The sequence below is a fragment of the Mytilus edulis genome, chromosome 1, assembly GCF_963676685.1.
Source record: "Mytilus edulis chromosome 1, xbMytEdul2.2, whole genome shotgun sequence".
In the NCBI taxonomy this organism is placed as follows: Eukaryota; Metazoa; Mollusca; class Bivalvia; order Mytilida; family Mytilidae; genus Mytilus; species Mytilus edulis.
In genome coordinates, this window is record NC_092344.1 from 16,818,022 (window position 1) to 16,839,513 (window position 21,492).

Sequence of the window (21,492 nt, forward strand, 5' to 3'; positions counted from 1 at the left end):
ATATGTTTTATCATTTGATTCTGCCATTTGATTAGGGACTTTCTGTTTTGATTTTTCCAAGGAGTTCAGTATTTTTGTGATTTTTTTTTCGACATTTTTACTTTTTTTGTTTGTTCGTTTTTTTCACATTGTTGTCAACATAATCGAGTTATATGCGACTGCCATACAAGCGAAAGGTTAAGCTAGCCATTAAACTTGGTTTAATTAACCATCTACTACACAGGGAAATGCTTCTACCAAGTCAGGAATATAATAATGTTTCTCCATTCGTTTAATATGTTTGATAAGAGACTTTCAGTTTTGAATATTAATTAGAGTTTTGTGTTTTTGTTATTTTACTTTTTGATGCGTATTATATATATGATATTAACAAAATGACGATAAAGAAATGCATATTATATAAGAAAAACTAACGTCACCAGGTTTTCTGGTGAAATTTAAAGCTGATAGGAAGGTTTTGTAACTTAGATAGAGGACAATTTGTACTAGCGGATCCATTTGTTTGTTTTCAGATAAGAACCGGCTAGTAGCTGTTATTAGGTTAGTTTGCAACGTTCCATGCTGTGGATACAATTATTTCCGTGGGTATCAATTTTCGTGGATTGTGGAACACTTGCATTTTCGTGGGTTTTTGATTTCGTGGTTTTGTCAAATTCTGCATACAAAGCCTATAGAAAATGTGTAATTCGTTGAACATTCGTGGTTCACCTGTACCCACGAAAACAACGAAAATTGGTATCCAACGAATAATAATGAATCCACAGTATTACAAAGATGTTCAGGAGGATACCATACTAAAACATACTCATGTTGTACCCTTTATCCTTTTTCATTGAAACCATCAAGCTCCAACTTTTTTTATGATAGATCTTACCAAGAGGTAACATAATTTTTATTTATACATCTAGGCTTTATTTTAGCTTATTTGACCGAGTGATCAGAAACGGTGGATTAAATGAAAGTATTCTGACATTGTAATGAGTTGACCTTTGTTCATTTTCATTTTGTTGATCAAATGCATATTTTCTGTCAAATCAAAATTGAACATTACTTATTGCTACAAATTAAGCGTGCTCAGGTAAAGCAAAAGTTTATGTAGTAAAAAATCAAATTATAATATGATTAACAGAAAAAAACCTGACGAATGTAAAATCAAAATATTTTTAATCTTTGATGAAAGTGTACAATTAATAATTCTTTGTTCAATTCATTAGTACAATATTAGGTCATTTGAAACAATTAGATTACTTATTCAGATGAACATAATCAACTGTACTATGTGACTCCGTATGTTTTTGTATGTTGCCTTTATTTGTCTTTTTAAATGAATTTCCGCGATTTGAATATCGGTATACAACTATTGTCTCCTCTTAATTCATACACATATGTATTTAAAAAGAACATGCATAGGGGTTCATGACATGATATGCTTAATCAAATATAGTAAATGATGGAACTTTATTTTGAAAAAATATACAAAATATTGATATGTACAAAAAAGTCATTAACAATGTAAAAAGCTTTAACAGATAAATAAAATAGTATGATCCCTATTTTTAACTTACAAATAGTGAATGTTAACAAGAAAGAAATGGTATAATTTAAATTTCAAAGACCATATAATTTTCAAAAATTACAGCAGAACCTGCTGATTAAACAAAGTTGTCAAAACAAAATAACTTAAGTAACTGGGAAAATAGCAAATCTATAGTGTGTCTGAAAATCTTAAAGTATTTTAAATTCAAAAGTAGTTCACATATAACATGTGCAGCCTAAATTTGTTTTGGTTAATACATTAATTTTCAAATTAAAAATAACAAAAGATCTTTCGTTTGAAATTTACTATTACATAAACTTACTTGTATATGGATAAAACAGAAGTATTACATATTCTCACTTAGTATTTAACAATGTTTGATGTCATTTGCAATGATCCGATACTAAACATGATCTTACATTTAATATGTAAAGGCAAGAGTACAGATTCTTATCTCAATCCCTCACATAGAATCTACCCCAGTTCTCTTGTGAAGCTATTATATTAATTTGTTTGTCTCTCTCTCAAAATATTGAATATTGAAATAATTCTAACATGATAATAATGAGGTATACATCTGTTGACATTATGTCACACATGCTATCAAAACAATACATTCAAAGAGGTCTTTCTAAAATAAAGATAAATAGAAAAAACAAAAATATGAATAAAACTTATTACAGAGCTTTCGGTTCAATATGATGAAATGATTTTTCATTGCTATATTTCAATTTACTATGTAACTAATATGCTTTTTAAAAGTAGCTAATTCATATAATGTTAAGATTGTTATTTTTCATGAGAGAGATATTTCAATTTTTTTAATAGCCTATTTTATAAGTAATGACATATAGTTATTCCTGGTATGATTAAAAATGTACTAAAAACAGTTCAACAAAATAGTGCATGGCAACATCGAACTCTGTGTAACATAACCTAAGGATTCTGTAAACTAAAGAATCATTGTGATATTTCAACTGATACAATAATAGGAATGGGATATGTGTCAAAACAGATAAATCTTGCTATCAACTTTTGATATATTTGTCATCTACCAAGCAACTATTATGATGCAGCGATTACCTGAATTAATAACAAATAATCTCACATTTTTTGGCCATTGTTCAACAATATCTTTGACAAAATATGCTTATATGAACAGAAATATGACTTAGCAGTGCAATTGCTTTTAATATAGTGTTAAAATCTGTATGTACATATGGTGTCTTTAACAGCCTAAAAGATGTATTACTCAAAAGTAAAAGAAATGTTGCATGAATGTTACTGATTATTAATCAATATAGATAATCAACTACACTCCAAACTTAATCAACTTAAAATGTATGCAATTAAGCAACTGATTAGTTGGTTCATGGTTTCCAAGTAAAATTTAAACTCAAATTTCATGCATTAATAATTAAGGATCTCATTTACCTTCATCAAACTGATCCCTGTAATACAAAATATTATCAAATAATTTATCTTTAATTTATTTCTAAATTCATGACATACTTTCTGTGAATACCTATAAATTATAACTATCACCATTTAAAAAAAAAAAACTCAACAAACTGCATTTCACATGAAATAATATGAAGTCAGAAACTTTTTGTAGTATGCAATTTCACTTATTTACTGTAATAAAAAGTTAGCCTTAAATGAAAATGAACAATTATGGATGTGGATTACTCCTACCTTACAGGCTATATACAATGTACAGGTCTGCTATTAGTTCACATCTATATGTTTAAAGCTATGACCATGATTTTTTTTTTTACTTAAACAATTTTTTTAACGATGACATTGCATATATATGGTATTCAGTTTTGATATACAGAAATCTTATATTGATGATAGATAAGAAGCTGTAACTGCTTTTTAAATAAGTCATTTATTTTTATATGATTGTCATCAGTTTTTAGCGTGGTATGGATGAATTTTCTAATTCATTTGTTTCAAGTACAATTCCTTTGTAAGATGTGAAATGAAGCAAGGCATCTGGGTCACATCACCGCTGTTTGGAAAATTTGGCTTATATCCCATTCCAACTTTTTTATTAACTCTCGTCAAGATTCTGTAGAAATCATCATCTTTCTTCATTTTCAGAAGCTCTTCTGATAACTGGCGTACAAAGGGTGACCCTTTCTCTGTGTTTCGGAAGGATCCATAACCTGTTTGAAAGAAAATAACATCATACAAAGAAAATTTTCATAAATTTTCATAGCAGCAATTAATTTAGGATGTATTCTTCATTAATTTATGTTTCTTTTTAAAATCCAAGCATTGTGTATATGTATTTTGATGGGCATTCTTTGTAAATGGTGGACAGCAAACGATTATGACACAGAGAATAATTTTGTTATAACAAAGATTCACTTAAATATATTATGTACATCTACAATTATGTACAACAACTATAACTCAAATTTCAAAAATAACATATTTTGGAAAAAAATAAAACTTGTTTAAAAAATAACATATATTGATCAATGTCTTTTGTAAAGGCATAAGTATAGGTAGAATGTAAATTTTGCAAAGTTCATGTTGTGCTCAATATTTTTGTTGTAATATTTAGTATCCATTTCATTCAGTTAAACATTTATTTCTGACCACATATTTCATGTAAAGAATAACAAGGAAATATTATGAGCCTTTTCATATATTAATTTTTCCATATTGGTTGCATTGGGTTTCATGTGGTGTGGTTTTTTGTGGTGTGTTGTTAAAGTGTATCAGATTCCTGAAGTAATGATAGTTTATGACACAAGACCTTTCGCTGTGAAAACATTTCAGTGCTTTTCATATATTAAGTAATGGCAACATTAGTGTATCATGTATTTGTAATAGTTTTCCCCACCTATATATATTTTCACATACTTAGCAGCTGCAAAATATGACCTAGTGCAGTAGCACATCCTAACACCTTGTACATAGGAAGTGCCCCCCCCCCCTTTCCCCCATGGTAATTATAAGCACTACACTTCAATTCCTTTGAATAGTGCAACCATTAATACTGATATACTACACTAACCAGAAGAAGTAGAATACACTGCTAAGAAATCTGCTTCATTCGGAATACGTATTGTGTCTCCATATATCTCATCATATGCATCATATTCAGCACCAGCGTCTGCCTGGTTTGGATCTCTTATAACCTTTCTGTTTACTCCACGTCCTAATCCTCCTCCTCTACAGGCCTACATTTTTTGTTGAACAATAAATTTAACAAATACCGTAAATTTACAATAACAATAATAATAAACTTTTAATTCAATTTACTCTTTGGAAAATTTATAATATTATTTCTAATCTATCAAGACGAAAAATATTACTATGTACATTTGTTAGAAACCCTTCCACAAATATAAATTTCTTCTTTAATCTCATTTCTGTACTGCACTTAAGTAAACAAAGTGTTTTCTAAATTTGGTTCCTATAGATATTTTGATTTTCTAGTTTATAATTGGAAAAGTTTTTGAAGTCAAACAAAGCATGATGATGCAGTGAAACTAAAACATTTGAGATCAACATATTTTACCTGAAAAATGAAAACCTTTGGCTTTAGAATAAGTTCTGGACAGTTTGTTGCATTGAATTCATCCATTATTGTTTTGATCTTTACAGACACATCTGTCATATAAATACTGTCCTCATTACCATGTGTTAACAAAGCAACAATCAGGCAGCCTGTTTTCTTTAAGTTCTCCTTGTCATCTTTAACTACAAAGACAAAAATATAAAATAATTGGCTGAACTTCAATACAAATCTTTAAATTTTACCAAATTATTCTTTGGAAAGAACATTTTTATATCAACTGAAGAATTTTTACAATATTCATTTTCTTTTATAATTCATGACAAAACTAATCTTATTTGTTGCTTATCATTTTTTCTCTATCTGCTAAAGATTTGCAACATTGACATGCAATTCATTAACTTCTTAAAATTGTTCATGTTGACCTATTTGACAGATATATATCCAGCAGAGGCTAAATAAAGTGAATGTCATTCTTAGCAGCTATAGGTCACTGTATATCCTTCAATAACAAACAAAGCCCATACTATATAATTAGCAATAAACAGCTCAAACATGACTGATGTAAAACAATTTAAATAAAAAGAATATACTGAAATGTCTCGCCTTCTTTGCTAATCATTGATATTATGTTGATAGTCCTAAGTATAAAGCTTTAATACAACTGTCACATAAACTTAACATAAACCAAGATAGCTAAACACAGACCAATGAACCATGAAAATGAGGTCAAGGTCAGATGAATATATAAAAAAGATGTGGTATGATTGCCAATGAGACAACTATCCACAAAAGACCAAAATGACACAGACATTAACAACTATAGGTCACTGTATGGCCTTCAACAATGAGCAAAGCCCATACCGCATAGTGAGCTGTAAAAGGCCCAGATAAGACAATGTAAAACAATTCAAACGAGAAAACTAACTGCCTTATTTATGTAAAAAAAATGAACGAAAAACAAATATGTAACACATAAACAAACGACAACCACTGAATTACAGGCTCCTGACTTGGGACAGGCACATACATAAATAATATGGCAGGGTTAAACATGTTAGCAGGATCCCAACCCTCCCCTAACCTTGGACAGTGGTATAACAGTACAACATAAGAACGAACTATAAAAATCAGTTGAAAAAGGCTTAACTCATCAGATAGACAAAAATACAAGTGGACGTGGCCTGGTATTTATACATACCATGCCAGGCAGACATGTACAGCTAACAATGCTTCCATAAAACAAATATAGTTGACCTATTACTTATAGTTTAAGAAAAATAGACCAAAACACAAAAACTTAACACTGTGCAATGAACCGTGAAATTGAGGTGATGGTAAAATAAAACCTGCGGGACTGACATAAAGATCATAAAATATTTCCATACACCAATTATGGTTGACCTTTGGCATCTTATATTAGATTAAAAGACCAAACTCAAAAACTTAACTTTGACCACTGAACCATGAAAATGAGGTCAAGGTCAGATGACATCTGCCCGCTAGACATGTACACTTCACAATCATTCCATACAACTTATATAGTAGACCTATTGCATAAAGTATGAGAAAAACAGACCAAAACACAAAAACTTAACTATAACCACTGAACCATGAAAATGAGGTCAAGGTCAGATGACACCTGGTCCGAGTACACAGTTATTTCGTAGTGCATTTCCTTTAGACAATAAATGGAAATAAAAAAAATCCCACCTGCGCTTTCTCCATAATATTTTTACAGTGTGTTGTACTACTTTTGGGACAAATTATATCAAAATTATAGAAAACTTCATCAGCTCTAACTCAAAATATGGACAATTTTATGTGAAGGGGGGCTTTAAATCTTTTGACAGCTTCCGAAATGCTAATTTTTGACCTTTTTCAACTGAACCAAATCACTACTTTACATTATAATTCATGAATCAAATCTTTTTACAGTGTAATTTTATCCCCCTTCTTGCTATTTCAGGCATAAAACATAAATAAATAAATTTGGAAGGGGTATAATCAAATTGACAAGTAACACACTGTCCACACTAGGGACTATATTCGAGGACAACGAAAATCAAGGCACGATAACTGTGTACTCAGACCTAATAGGATAGAAAAAATTGACCAATCTTAATAAAACTTGGTATGATCTAAGCTTAATAAACTATGAGACTGCTTACAAAGTTTCATGGCACTAGGATATATATTATAGACAGTATGATAAAATCTATATTCAACATTGCGTGTTAAAATTTGACGTTAAAATTGAAAAATTTCAACTATCAACCTATGCACCTCATAAGGAACATTCAAGCCATGTTTGGTTTCATTCCAAACAGTGGTTCTCTTAAAGATGTCATTTGTATGCATTTCCCATAGGGTCCTATGTTAAACTAAGTCCCCCCGCTGGCGGCCATCTTGGATGATGGATCAGCTACAAAGTAACAACACTTGGTCAGCACTTCACAAGGAACATTCATGCCATGTTTGGTTTCATTCCATTCAGTGGTTTTCTAGAAGAAGTCATTTGTATGCATTTCCCATAGGGTCCTATGTTAAATAAACTAAGTCCCCCGCTGGAGGCCATCTTGGATGATGGATCAGCTACAAAGTAACAACACTTGGTCAGCACCTCATAAGGAACATTCATGCCATGTTTGGTTTCATTCAATTTAGTGATTCTCTAGAAGATGTAATTAATTTTTTTTGTATGCATTTCCCATAGGGTCCTATGTTAAACTAAGCCCCCCACAGGCAGCCATCTTGGATTTTGGATCGGAGACAAAGTAACAACAGTTGGTCAGCATCACATAAGGAACATTCATGCTATGTTTGGTTTCATTCCATTCAGTGGTTCTCTAAAAGATGTCATTTGTATGCATTTCCCATAGGGTCCTATGTTAAACTAAGACCCCCCGCTGGCGGCCATCTTGGATGATGGATCAGCTACAAAGTAACAACACTTGGTCAGCACCTCATAAGGAACATTTGAGCCATGTTTGGTTTCATTCCAACCAGTGGTTCTCTAAAAGATGTCATTTGTATGCATTTACCATAGGGTCCTATGTTAAACTAAGTCCCCCTGCTGGCGGCCATCTTGGATGATGGATCAGCTACAAAGTAACAACACTTGGTCAGCACCTCATAAGGAACATTTATGTCATGTTTGGTTTCATTCCATTCAGTGGTTCTCTAAAAGAAGTCATTTGTATGAATTTCCCATAGGGTCCTATCTTAAACTAAGTCCCCCGCTGGCGGCCATCTTGGATGATGGATCAGCTACAAAGTAACAACAGTTGGTCAGAACTTCACAAGGAACATTCATGCCATGTTTGATTTCATTCCATTCAGTGGTTCTCTAGAAGAAGTCATTTGTATGCATTTCCCATGGGGTCCTATGTTAAACTAAGTCCCCTGCTGGCGGCCATCTTGGATGATGGATCAGCTACAAAGGAACAACACTTGGTCAGCACCTCATAAGGAACATTCATGTCATGTTTGGTTTCATTCAATTCAGTGATTCTCTAGAAGATGTCATTTGTATGCATTTCCCATAGGGTCCTATGTTAAACCTAGTCCCCCACTGGCGGCCATCTTGGATGATGGATCGGCTACAAAGTAACAACACTTGGTCAGCACTTCATAAGGAACATTCATACCATGTTTAGTTTCATTCCATTCAGTGGTTCTCTAGAAGAAGTTCAAAATGTAAAAAGTTAACAAAGACGACAGACGACGAACGACAGACGCCAAGTGACGAGAAAAGCTCACTTGCCCCTTGGGGCCAGGTTAGCTAAAAATCTTTTTTTTCCAAGTTGTCACTGAACTATGAAAATGAGGTCAAGGACATTGGACATGTGACTAACGGGAACTTCGTAACATGAGGCATCTATATACTAGTACAAAGTATTAAGCATCCAGGTCTTCCACCTTCTAAAATATAAAGCTTTTAAGAAGTTAGCTAAGGCTGCTGCCACCCGATCACTATCCCTATGTCGAGCTTTCTACAAAAAAAGTTGCAGACTCGACAAAAATGAAAAACAAGAAAGCTGTTCTTTCCTTTCTGAACAAGATAGAGCTTTGAGCCATTCACCATTTCCATTCTCAATTGTATTGACATATTTTCTCTATTTTGACTCTATCTTCATGTATAAACGTATACGTAAGTCTAACAATGTTCATGATAATGGAAAATCTTGCATTTGACCATTATGTTCTATTTTTGCCATGGAGGCCATTTGGTAGGGAGGAAGATCTATCAGACACTTTAAAATACTCAAAGGATTGTTGTTATTGCTAAGTTTTTTCTGATTGCCAAGTTATTTCAGACCAAGATTGTTGGTTCTGGATTAAGTGATGTAAACATGTACAGTGACATATTTTCTTAACAGAAATTACCTTTTGACAGGTTCAAGGACAAAATAAATCATCATAATCAGACTTCATTTTTCACACTTTTCCTAATTTCACAAATGAAGGAAATACCATCATGCGCTTCCCAGGCACAATAAAAATGGTTTCATCTTATCCATGTAACCATTATGCTTTTTACAGGTCTGAATTTGGATTGTGATTAGATAGTGGACACAGCATAGGTTTCTGACACAGAATGAATATGGTCTAATGAACTTAAAATTATTTGTTTGCTTTTGAAATACACTATGCCTTTTGAATATTAATCCCTTCAAATAAAAACATTTTAAGAAATTTTCATTTTAATTTTTGAAATCTGAAATGAGAAAAATTGTTTTTTTTCACCTACCCCTTTTCATGATTCCAAAAATAATCTCATTTCAAATTTCTAATGGAGTTTGCAACAATAACTACTCATTTAAATATAAAATGGCATACAGTCATGGTTAAAATTAATTTTAGTAATTAACTTCTAAAATAAATTTACAACTAATCATCTCAAGACAATCATCATTTCTTAATATATAATTTTTAAGCAGTGTAAACATATCTATGTAACAGTATTCTTAAAATGGAATTTATATTGAATTACCTCCCTTATAATTGTCATTGGCGGAGTTTACTTGAAACTCTACAATTGACTTCAGAGTTAATAGATTATCACGTGAATGCACCAGCGTTGATATTCGGAACAACTCTAGTAACTCTAGGTTAAGGCCCTGACCAAGCATAAAAAAAAATATTCTCATTGGTTTGATGTCATTCAAGAGTTTCTCGAGTTTAACCCTGGCCTTGGTGAGGGTTGGAACCAGGGTACGCGGGGTTAACTCGAGTGGTTCAAGTAAAATCGTATTGTTGAAACCCAAGTAAGTAAAGTTAAATTGTCTTTCAACAAAAGAAACCCTTGTTTTACCCCCTTTTTGTGCCTAATTGCTAAATGATTTGAGCCATAACCCCCAACAACCATCACTTTGTAGTATGGAAACTTGTGTTTTAATTTCAGAGATATTTATAAACTTAAACACAAGTTATTGACTGAAAAATACAAAAATGCTTATTTGGGCCCCATTTTTTGGCCCCTAATTCCTAAACCTTTAGACCATAACCCCCATAATCATTCCAAGCCTTCCCTTCGTTATATGGAACCTTTTTGTACAATGGCAGAGAGATCCATACAGTTACATACAAGTTATTGTCACATAACTATAAAAATGCTTGTTTTTGGTCCCTTTTTTGGCCCTTAAATTCTAGAATAATTACTCCATAACCCTTAAAATAAATCTGAACCTTCTACTTATGGTATTACACATTGTGGTACAATTACAGAGCAATTGAAATACTAATACACAACTTATTAACTGAAAACTACAAAAATGCTTATTTGGGACCCTTTTTGGCCCCTGATTCCTAAACCTTTTGGACCATAACCCCAATAATCATTCCAAGCCTTCCCTTTGTTATATGGAACCTTGTGGTACAATGGCAGAGAGATCCATACAGTTACACACAAGTTATTGTCTTAAAACTAGAAAAATGCTTGTTTTTGGCCCCTTTTTGGCCGTTAAATCCTACAATATTGCCCAATAACCCTTAAAATAAATCCTAACCTTCTACTTATGGTATTAAACATTGTGGTACAATTACAGAGCAATTAAAATACTAATACACAACTGTGGGCCCCTACTTCCTAAAACTTTTGGACCATAACCCCCAAAATCAATCCCAACTTTCCTTTCGTGGTTATATACATTGTGTTCAAATTTTATTGATTTCTATTTACCACAACTAAAGTTATTATCCGGAAACCATTCTTCTTTGGATGACGCTGACGCTGACGACGACAACGTGATACCAATATACGACCAAAAATATTTTAATTTTTGCGGTCAATTAAAAACTGCAAAATTTCCTTACAATTACCAATTCAGGGACAGCAGCCCAACAACAGGTTGTCTGATTAATCTGAAAATTTATGGGCAGATAGATTTCAATATGATGAACATTTTGACCACGTCAGATTTGCTATAAATGCTTTAGTTTCAGAGATATCAGCCAAAAACTGCATTATACACGTATGTTCTATTTTTAGCCATGTCAACCATCTTGGTTGGCAGGCAGGGTCTTTGGGCACCTTTTTAAAACTAAATACCCTAGTGATGATTGTTGCTAAGTTTGGTTAAATTTGGACCAGGAGTTTCAGAGGAGAAGATTTTTTTTAAAAGTTTACAGACGCTGACAAAGGAGGACTGACGACAGACGCAGACGACAGAGGACGGATGCAAGGCTTGCGGAGAAAAGCTCACTTGGCCCGTTTGGCAAGGTGAGCTAAAAAGGTATACCAATCTCATTAACATGATAAATAACTTGATTGAATATTTTAATGATCTACCATTCAACAAAGAGTTTACTGTAAGTTTATAGATAACAACTCATGTGGTTAGTTATAAATTCCATACTTTTTCATGAAGTGTACAATTCCCATCTTGAAACTGCCTTATTATTTCTTACTTTCTTTGAACTTTTCATTCATATCTTCAATACTGGCATCATTTAAAAGATCACTATCAAAACCAAGTTCCTGGAATCTTTGGAAGAGAGATGAGGCATCCACATCGCTTCCTTTACGGTCAGGTAAACCCAAATCCCTCTTGAATTCTATGTTGTTTATGACAACTGCTATCCCAGCATTAATTGGATATGTATCTTGGTTCAAATGGCTTTTAGATATTGTACCTGGGCCTGAATTGCAGACACTAATAAAAATAAAATTGCATATTAAAAAAGTTTTTACTCCAAAACTATCAATTGCAACTGCACAATCTATACTCTAAGTACTGTGGATTCATATATTTTCGTGGGTATCAATTTTCGTGGTTGAGCAAAACTGGAATATTCGTGGATACTTAATTGCATGGTTTTAAAAAGTCTGCATAATTCCTTTAGGATATTTGCAATTCGGTGAATATTTGAAATTGTGACAGTGGTACCCTTGTACCCACGAAAATTGATATCCAATGAACATTACACACACACAGTAAACAAAAATAGGTAGTTGGATATATTTAAAACATATATTAAAACATTTGGAAAACTCAATCAACCAAAATTTCTAGTGATTTTAAAATGATGATTTTATATGACAAAATAAGTATTTAAACATTTAGACAGACCTTAAAACATTGTGACACTTTTATAGGGCTTAAAAAAGTTTTAAAACTTGGAAATCAATGCAGATATATGGATTAGCTGTCAGTAACTGGGAGTACTCTCAGATCTGTACTAAGTGTCTTTTGGTTGTAGAGATGTACAAGCATCCGGCCACATCCTCTCTGTTTTTGTAAGATGTATTTCTATTTGTAACTATCTGATGAGTTAAGCCTTTTTCAACTGATCTTTATAGTTTGTTATTATGTTTGTTGTACCGTTCGTTACACCACTGTTCCAGATTAGTAAGTTACCCGCTAAAACAGGGATGAAAGATACCAAAGGGACAGTCAAACTCATAAATCGAAAATAAACTGACAACGCCATGGCTAAATGTTTAGCCCCGCTATATTTTGTATGTTTGGATGTTTGTGCCTGTCCCAAGCCTGTCATTCAGTGGCTGTCATTTGTTGATGTGTTACACATTTGTACATAAATAAGGCCAATAATTTTCTCGTTTGAATTGTCTTACATTAGTCATTTCCCGGCCTTTTATAGCTGACTATGTGTTATGGGCTTTTCTCGTTGTTGGAGGTCATACAGTGAGTGACCTGTAATTATTAAGTCATTTTGGTCTCTTTTAAAGAGTTGTCTCATTGGAAAGCATACCACATCTTCTTTTTTATATGGTATTGCAAAAACAAGTCTGAATCCTTCTCCTTGTAAAAAATGTGCCACTTTTATATTGTAATTCTTGTTTGTTACAATCAGTTATATTTACTTATTTGTAGATACTATTTTGGACATTTTTTTAGGTCTTGTACTGATAATCATACTTTAATGTTCACAGTTTATACCTATTTATCAAAGTTTTTGAAATGAAAAAAGTAAATTAGGTAATGGCATTAAATCCTATAACATAAATAAATTCTACTTCTAATGGAATCATTTGAGCATCTTGACTCTCCTGCCAATTTAAATTTGGTGATCTTTTTCGCTTTTTAAAACTCCAGACCTATATTTTTGACAAAAATGCAAAAAATTGATGATAATTATCATGATTAAGGGGAAATAACTTCTTTAAGAGCTGGTTGACAAATTAAAATACAAGACTGATTTGTAGATCATATGATGTAGCATACATTGTATTTACCTGACGATATCGGGATATCGGTATTTAGTCGTATCTTTTACATGTACTTGTGATTTGTTACAAACCGGTATTTTTAAAAATGCAAATAATGCAAGCATACGATTTTTATTGCTTCTTACACTTTGAGAAGCAAATAATCTTTTGCTACTTTATTAAAATATTGTGTGAAAACGTTAATTATGAGCTAGGAAAGTTAAGTGGCTCAAGCATTTTTCTGAGGAAGTTTTAAAAAATTTCAAAGAAATATTTTTACAGTGGGTTAGCTTTCATTGGTCTTCACTATCCTATAGATTTACAACTTTTGGTTATATATATATAATTTAGAATCTTCATTGCAGGTGGAGCACGAATGCACAATTAATTTGATGTGCCATTTGTTAGTCCGAGATTACTCTGACGTCCAACGGCCCCAGCTTGTCTGGCAAAACAGCCATTGGATGTCATAGTAATCTCGGACTAGCCATTTGTATGCAAGAGTGACATTCCTTTGTATTATGTGCCGATTCAAAAAAAAAGGTTATGCGAGTAGTGTCTCCCTTTAACAGGTTCATTATTTTATAATTTATAAGTATAGGTTTCTGATATAATTTTGAATAATTACAAAATGTATCAATTCAATATCTTTCAGTTTTTGTTATTGGTGTATCTAAAACATTGATGTACGAATAAAATTTCATAAATTTAATTGAAACGTTTAAAATGATTACATATCAATATAAAGAACCGTTCATCATTTTTGAAAAAGACTATAAATGAAAGTCGAATTATTTATTATCCCCTTCATGATATATTGATTGGGAAATTAACCAGAGTTATCTATATGAATACAGAGAGGGACTTTCAAGCAATTTTTAATTGTAGCTTATTTAACGTTTTAACAATTTTCCACTTTAAACGAATGTTACTTTATACAAATATAAGGACTTTGTTAGCTAAATCTACTAATTTTATCAGATATTATGAATTTTTATTACAATAGATTAATATGCTATATTATGCTGAACATTTATTCTAGAAACTGTTGCTATCTATATATCTTTGTTTCAGCAATAAATCTTTAAAATGGGTAAAAATGTACATACACAGGGGCAATAACACCTAAATGAAGTCAGTTAACAATTTCAGCCATGTTATATTATTACATTTTTGTTTAAAAAAATTCTGCAAAAGAATTGTAAAATGGATAAAACAAGAGTGCACACGCTGAAATGTCTTGCCTTCTATACTAATCATTGATATTATGTTGATAGTCCTAAATATAAAGCTAAGTTTTATTAACACTGTCACATAAACTTAACATTAACCAAGATAACTAAACAAAGACCAATGAACCTTGAAAAAGAGGTCCAGGTCAGATGAACCATGCCAGGCAGACAGGTACAGCTAACAATGCTTCTATACAACATATATAGTTGACACATTACTTATAGTTTAAGAAAAATTGACCAAAACACAAAAACTTAACACTGTGCAATGAACCGTGAAAATGAGGTCACGGTTTAATAAAACCTGCTCGACTGACATAAAGATCATAAAATATTTCCATACACCAAATATAGTTGACCTATGGCATATAGCATTAGATAAAAAGACCAAAACTCAAAAACTTAACTTTGACCACTGAACCATGAAAATGAGGTCAAGGTCACATGACATCTGCCCGCTAGACATGTACACTTAACAATCATTCCATACAACAAATATAGTAGACCTATTGCATATGGTATGAGAAAAACAGACCAAAACACAAAAATTTAACTATAACCACTGAACCATGAAAATGAGGTCAGGGTCAGATGACACCTGACAGTTGGACATGTACACCTTACAGTCCTTCCATACAACGAATATACTAGCCCTATTGCTTATAGTATCTAAGATATGGACTTGACCACCAAAACTTAACCTTGTTCACTGATCCATGAAATGAGGTCGAGGTCAAGTAAAAACTGTCTGACAGACACGAGGACCTTGCAAGGTACGCACATATCAAATATAGTTATCCTATTACTTATAATAAGAGAGAATTCAACATTACAAAAAATTTGAACTTTTTTTTCAAGTGGTCACTGAACAATGAAAATGAGGTCAAGGACATTGGACATGTGACTGACGGAAACTTCGTAACATGAAGCATATATATACAAAGTATGAAGCATCCAGGTCTTCCACATTCTAAAATATAAAGCTTTTAAGAAGTGAGCTCACGCCGCCTCCGCCGCCGCCGCCGCCACCAGATCACTATTCCTATGTCGAGCTTTCTGCAACAAAAGTTGCTGGCTCGACAAAAATCAACTTTTCAAGGGCAATAACTCCAACATTTTTTTTTGTCCAATAAGCAGTTACATTTTTTATGTAATTGACAATGTCGACCAAGTAGATATTTTTTGCAGAACACTTTTGCTTTAACAATTTATCTTTATCTCTTATAGTTTGTGAAATAATATGCAAAAAAATGAGTATAATTTGTCTTTCAAGGCAATAAGTCATATAAGGGGTCAAACAATTTTTGTCCATGTTGACTTTTTTGTAGATCATTTTTTTTTAACAATTTTTCTATCAATAGATTATCAGTATCAATATTAGTTCCCTAAAAAAAATTAAAATGTTAAAAATCATCATTTAAATTAAGCCAATAGCTCTTATGAAGGGTTGTTTTGAGATTTATGCAAGTTGACTTATTCATAGATGGTTTATTTCTGGCCCTCTTTACATTTTAAATGTTTTCTTTAACTGTCATGTCTGTTAAATTTATTAAAAACTGCTAAATTTGCAACAACAAAAATATATTTGAAAGGCAATCACTCTTAATTGGAACATTTGATTCTTCTGAATATTTCACAGGACATAAAGCTTGACCAGCTAATAATTTTGACCCCTCGTTTAGATTTGCTCTAACTGCTTTATTTTTGAGATATAAGCCAAAAACTGCATTTCCTCCTATGTTTTATTTATAGCCATGGCAGTCCTGTTTTTTGATGGATAAAAAAAAAATAGTTTTATACTACATGTCCTAGCTAAGGATAATTCAGCCCAAGTATAGTTGAAATAAGTTCAGAGATTTCAGACACAAATGGATGGTAAAAGCTCACATGGCCTTTTAGGCTAGTTGAGCTAAACAAATATTTATTTTACATTAAATATACCTTATACATGTTATATATTCTCCTGTTTCCTGAACTGAGACATGCAATAATAAGCAGAAGGAGTTATAAATATTTTCATAATAGCCTGCTATATATATATGTACCATTTAAAATTTACCTATAATCATACAGTAAAATTTATTAGTTACTCTAGCATTTGTCTAGGTATATCAAATATAATTATTATATAAATAATTTAATTGTATTGCATTGTGTAATGTATTAGGTATGTACTGTTCTACTGCATAGACACAAATCATTAAATTTATGTATATTGAACAATTCATTTTGATTTATCTTAAACAATTTTCGGAAAGTCAGACTTTCTAACAAAGGGACACTTATTCTGAGGAACCAAACTAAATATCTAAAAAAGCTAATTAAACAAACAAATTTCTTACTATTCTTTTTTCAACAACCTGCAAACAGTAAACAATACCATGAGTACAGATACAAATTATGCACACAGTTTGTGGCAGGGATCTTAGCAATCCTGTAAATCCTCTAGGTAAGTGAAAAGTTTAAGTGGCATTTATAAAACTAATTTATGATTTATGATTTATACATGTATGGATTTCCTGTATATATTTGATGAAGTGTTTAGATAAAAAATTTAGTATATTATGCAAAGAAAACAAATTTATATAAGTAATAATATATGTACCTTTCTGGTTGTTTAATACCATTAGTCATAAGTCCTTGTTTTAAGGATGTTTGTTCCTCTGAAGTAACAGGTATAGAATCTCTCTCATCAGGCTGAGACATATCTTCTTTAATAACTGTATACTATATTATCACTTTGGCAACACTATTGCTGTTTGAGACCTTAATTACACCTACAATGTATGGTTCAAATTTCATCACATCCATGTACATGATGTACATGTAACATGCATATATTATCATGATTATATACTAATGAAATTTTCACTCTTCAAATTGTTTTATTTAATATGACATGCATGCTAAAAGGTGAAAATGATTGTTATTATGGTAAATGTCCCTCTCGCAGGAATTTTTAACTAAACAAAATAGATAAATAAATGGCATCCCATCTTTTAGGAAAGTTATGAGTAATTCTAATGTTATACATGTATATCAAATTGCAGACTTTCAATAATAACAACAATATACACCTACTTTATTATCTTATAATTTACAAGAGATCCATTTGCATGTATCTGTATTGGTCAGATCATATTCTGTTGCTGCACAAAATATTGGATATATATGATACATTTTTTTTAACATATTAGGAAACACTGAAACATCCTTAGAACATAAAATTTATTGAAATAAGCTACTACTTTTCTTTAAAAAAAAAGGTTTTGTTTTGCTCATAATTAATAACTAAAGTTTAACGGCAACACTCCTTTTGCGCCAATTTTGTTTTTTCAAATATATCAATTGCGCCAGTTTTCGGAACTCATTTGCGCCAATTTACCTGAACACATATTGATCGTACATATTAAAGATTAATATATATTTAGTATCATTTTTGTCTGAGTGGAAATCTTGCAAATATACACGAGACAGACCCACAAAAGTGAGAGCGTCAAATACTACAAACAGCATGCAAAAGAAAAGCTACAGAAAATATATCCGAAAAACCAGCTAAGATCATATGTTCAGAGCTATTCCATCATAAAGAGGAACATCTACAGAAAAATGACTTGAAGTGCAAAAGACAGTCTATGTACAGAGAGAGAAGATAACTGTACCCTGCCCAACCAAAAAGTTCTGTAGAATTTCAAGAAATTTTAAGAGAGGTAGAGTGATCACAAATAAAGAAGAAGAGTTTGTTTTAGTAAATGATATTGAAAGTGGCATTGTTATTCTCGGTTGTGAAGCTAATTAAAATTTCTTTGAATGCGGGGCAGAAGATGTTTTTGCTGATGGAACATTTAAGTGTTGTCCGAAGTAATTCCAGCAATTGTATACAATACATAGATTCAGAAATGGACATTAAATTTATATTCCACTTTAAGATTGCCTTTTGCCTTCCAAATCAGGAAACTGTAATAGAAAAATGTTTAAGGAATGTTTTTCTTTAAATTGGCGCAATCTTATATTTTATTTTTGGCGCAAATGATACCATGTAATTTAAAAAACAGGTGGCGCAAACGTAGCACTAGAGAAAAAAAGTTGTGGCGCAAAAGGACGCATTTTTGGCGCAAACAGATCTCTCCCAGTTTAACTTTATTCATTATTTCTGACTCTTTAAAAACTAAGGAACCTGAAAATGTTAGGTAGAAGTATATATTTTAAAAGCACTTAATTTTAGAATATTAGATGTACAAATGTATTTGGCTTATTATTGACATACATGTATGATCTTCTACATTCATGACATTGCTCTTTTACAGGTCTTAAATAAATAATACAATTTAAAATGACAAAAAAAGACAAAATACAATGCACCTTTTGTTGTTTAAATTATTTTTTTTGTCAATATAACAGTTTGAAAATAGATTGAACTTCATATAAGATTCAGTCTTTAGTTTTCTTTGTTGTGTTTTGTGTACCGTTTGTCTTTTCTTTGTTTTTCATTTTTTGTCATGACTTTGTCAGTTTGTTTTGGACATGATTTTTTATATCCCTTCGGTATTAATGTAATATGAATCTCTCGACTCTTTTTTGGACAATGTTTTTCAGGAATCCTTAAACTAATTTACCCAGAAAATAAGTAAAAAAACTTATTCTGTCAAAATTCAATGGTGCCAGTAGATTGTCACTCCTACCAGTATCTTAAAAGCTCAATTATGAAAATCACAAAAGTTCAAATTCAAAGTAAATTTTACCCATGTTATAAACATGTCAAAAAAAGAAACATTTGCAGTTGAATATGTGTTTTAATAAGGGAACAGGTATTATCTGTTGTGTCCAATTTTGTTATTTATAATTTAAATTAGCTATTTGTAGCATATAATCCCAGTTTTATTGATCAAATGTATTCAGAAATGACTGCATGATTGCTGTAAATTTTTTTACAGTATATAAGTTGAAATAATTATACATGTATAATGAATATCAAATCCTTTTCATACCAGAGAATAATACTTTGACAAAACACAACAGTATTGCCAGGCTGATTTGATAAATGTCTTAAAAACATTCATATATCTCTCTTTAACAATGTTATACCACTCTGTAAAGCCCAATCAAGCTTATGTAAAAACCTAGGTTACAATAAAATTAATGTTACCAATTTTGTTGCACCAGATGTGCATTTCGACAATACATGTCTCTTCAGTGACGCTCGTGGCCAAAATATTTGAAATCCAAAGCTTATATAAAAGATGAAGAGCTATAATCCAAAAGATCCAAAAAGTGTAGAAAAATCTGTGAGAGGAATCAGAGCTTTGCATGAGGGAGATACATTTTTTTTACATTCCTTAATTTATAATAATTTCCATTATTTTGTAACAGCAAATTTTAATAACACAAACAAATCCGTATTTTCATGCCAGTACCGAAGTACTGGCTACTGGGCTGGTGATACCCTCGGGGACTAATAGTCCACCGGCAGAGACATCGACCCAGTGGTAGTAATAAAATTAACGGTACCAATTTTGTTGCACCAGATGCGCATTTCGACAATACATGTCTCTTCAGTGATGCTCGTGGCCAAAATACAAAATGTATTTAGTATGCTCACATTGAGAACCTTTGCAGTACGTTTCTGTCACACTAGTGTATCGGCCATAGCCCTTTTAAGACACAGTCATTTAGGCCATCATGCAGCCATTTCGGCCATACTTTGTAAACTCATTAATCAGTTAATATTAGTTCAATTTTACTAATAATTCGATTTAATCTAAACCTGTATGTTTAAAATTTAAAATTCTCAAGTAATTGTTGGGAAAATACTAAACAAGATAACTATAATCTAGTTTTACTATATTGGTGTATCAGTACTTATTTTTTTATGTTGTAAGTGCACATTTTCATAGAACTTTTCAAAAGTGTATATGAAATTTCCCTCTTTACCGCAAATTCACAGGCACTTGTATACTTAATATATATAAAGGTATATAGGAATTTTTTTTTTTCTGAGACAAGTGCCTGTGCGCAAATTGTCAAAAAGTATACATGTACATATGTGAGAGCTATGGTTCCGTAGCTAATTTGCAGTATGCACATCCACTGTAGGCGAATGTTTCATCATTAAAGAACGGAATGAATATTGATTAAAATGACTATGCAAACCTGTATATCTCTTCCTCTTTGTGAATGGACACTTTGTTGTATCTGAGAAACTGACTAAAAATAGATTATCGAAAAACGAAGGGTATTTCCAAAACGTATGAAAGATAATAAACGAAGACGGATTGGATATGATTTTGTAATATTTTATTTATATTTTTTAATGGTGGTCTTCTTTACTTTACGCTCAGAGACTTTACGAGTTTAAAACTGTTGGGGTTTTTTTTTTCAAAGAGAGAGAGAGAGAGAGAGACAATGTAACATTTTAATGTCTTTTAAATATTGAATTTGGCCAAATACACATGTATACATAAGCTTAATTTGTGTATTTGGGTACAGAAAAGTAATGACTCGAGGCTAATTCCGG

General features: G+C 31.7%; 1 protein-coding gene across 3 annotated transcripts; it reads right to left on the reverse strand.

Moving 5' to 3' along the window:
- Nucleotides 1–1,443: 1,443 nt before the first annotated feature.
- Nucleotides 1,444–21,241, reverse strand: LOC139525167 (caspase-3-like). Of its 3 annotated transcripts, none has more exons than XM_071320358.1 (6): nt 21,129–21,241; nt 17,584–17,755; nt 11,985–12,229; nt 5,076–5,257; nt 4,569–4,734; nt 1,444–3,708 (listed from the first exon to the last, which is right to left on the reverse strand). In XM_071320358.1, the coding sequence occupies exons 2-6, from the start codon at nt 17,682–17,684 to the stop codon at nt 3,479–3,481; spliced, it is 924 nt and encodes a 307-aa protein (XP_071176459.1). In that variant the 5' UTR covers nt 17,685–17,755; nt 21,129–21,241; the 3' UTR covers nt 1,444–3,478. The 3 variants fall into 3 exon arrangements, with proteins under 3 accessions (XP_071176459.1, XP_071176465.1, XP_071176470.1); XM_071320364.1 differs by lacking the exon at nt 21,129–21,241 and adding an exon at nt 21,018–21,083; XM_071320369.1 differs by lacking the exon at nt 17,584–17,755 and having other exon boundaries at nt 11,985–12,303; nt 21,061–21,235.
- Between the last annotated feature and the right edge of the window lie 251 nt (nt 21,242–21,492).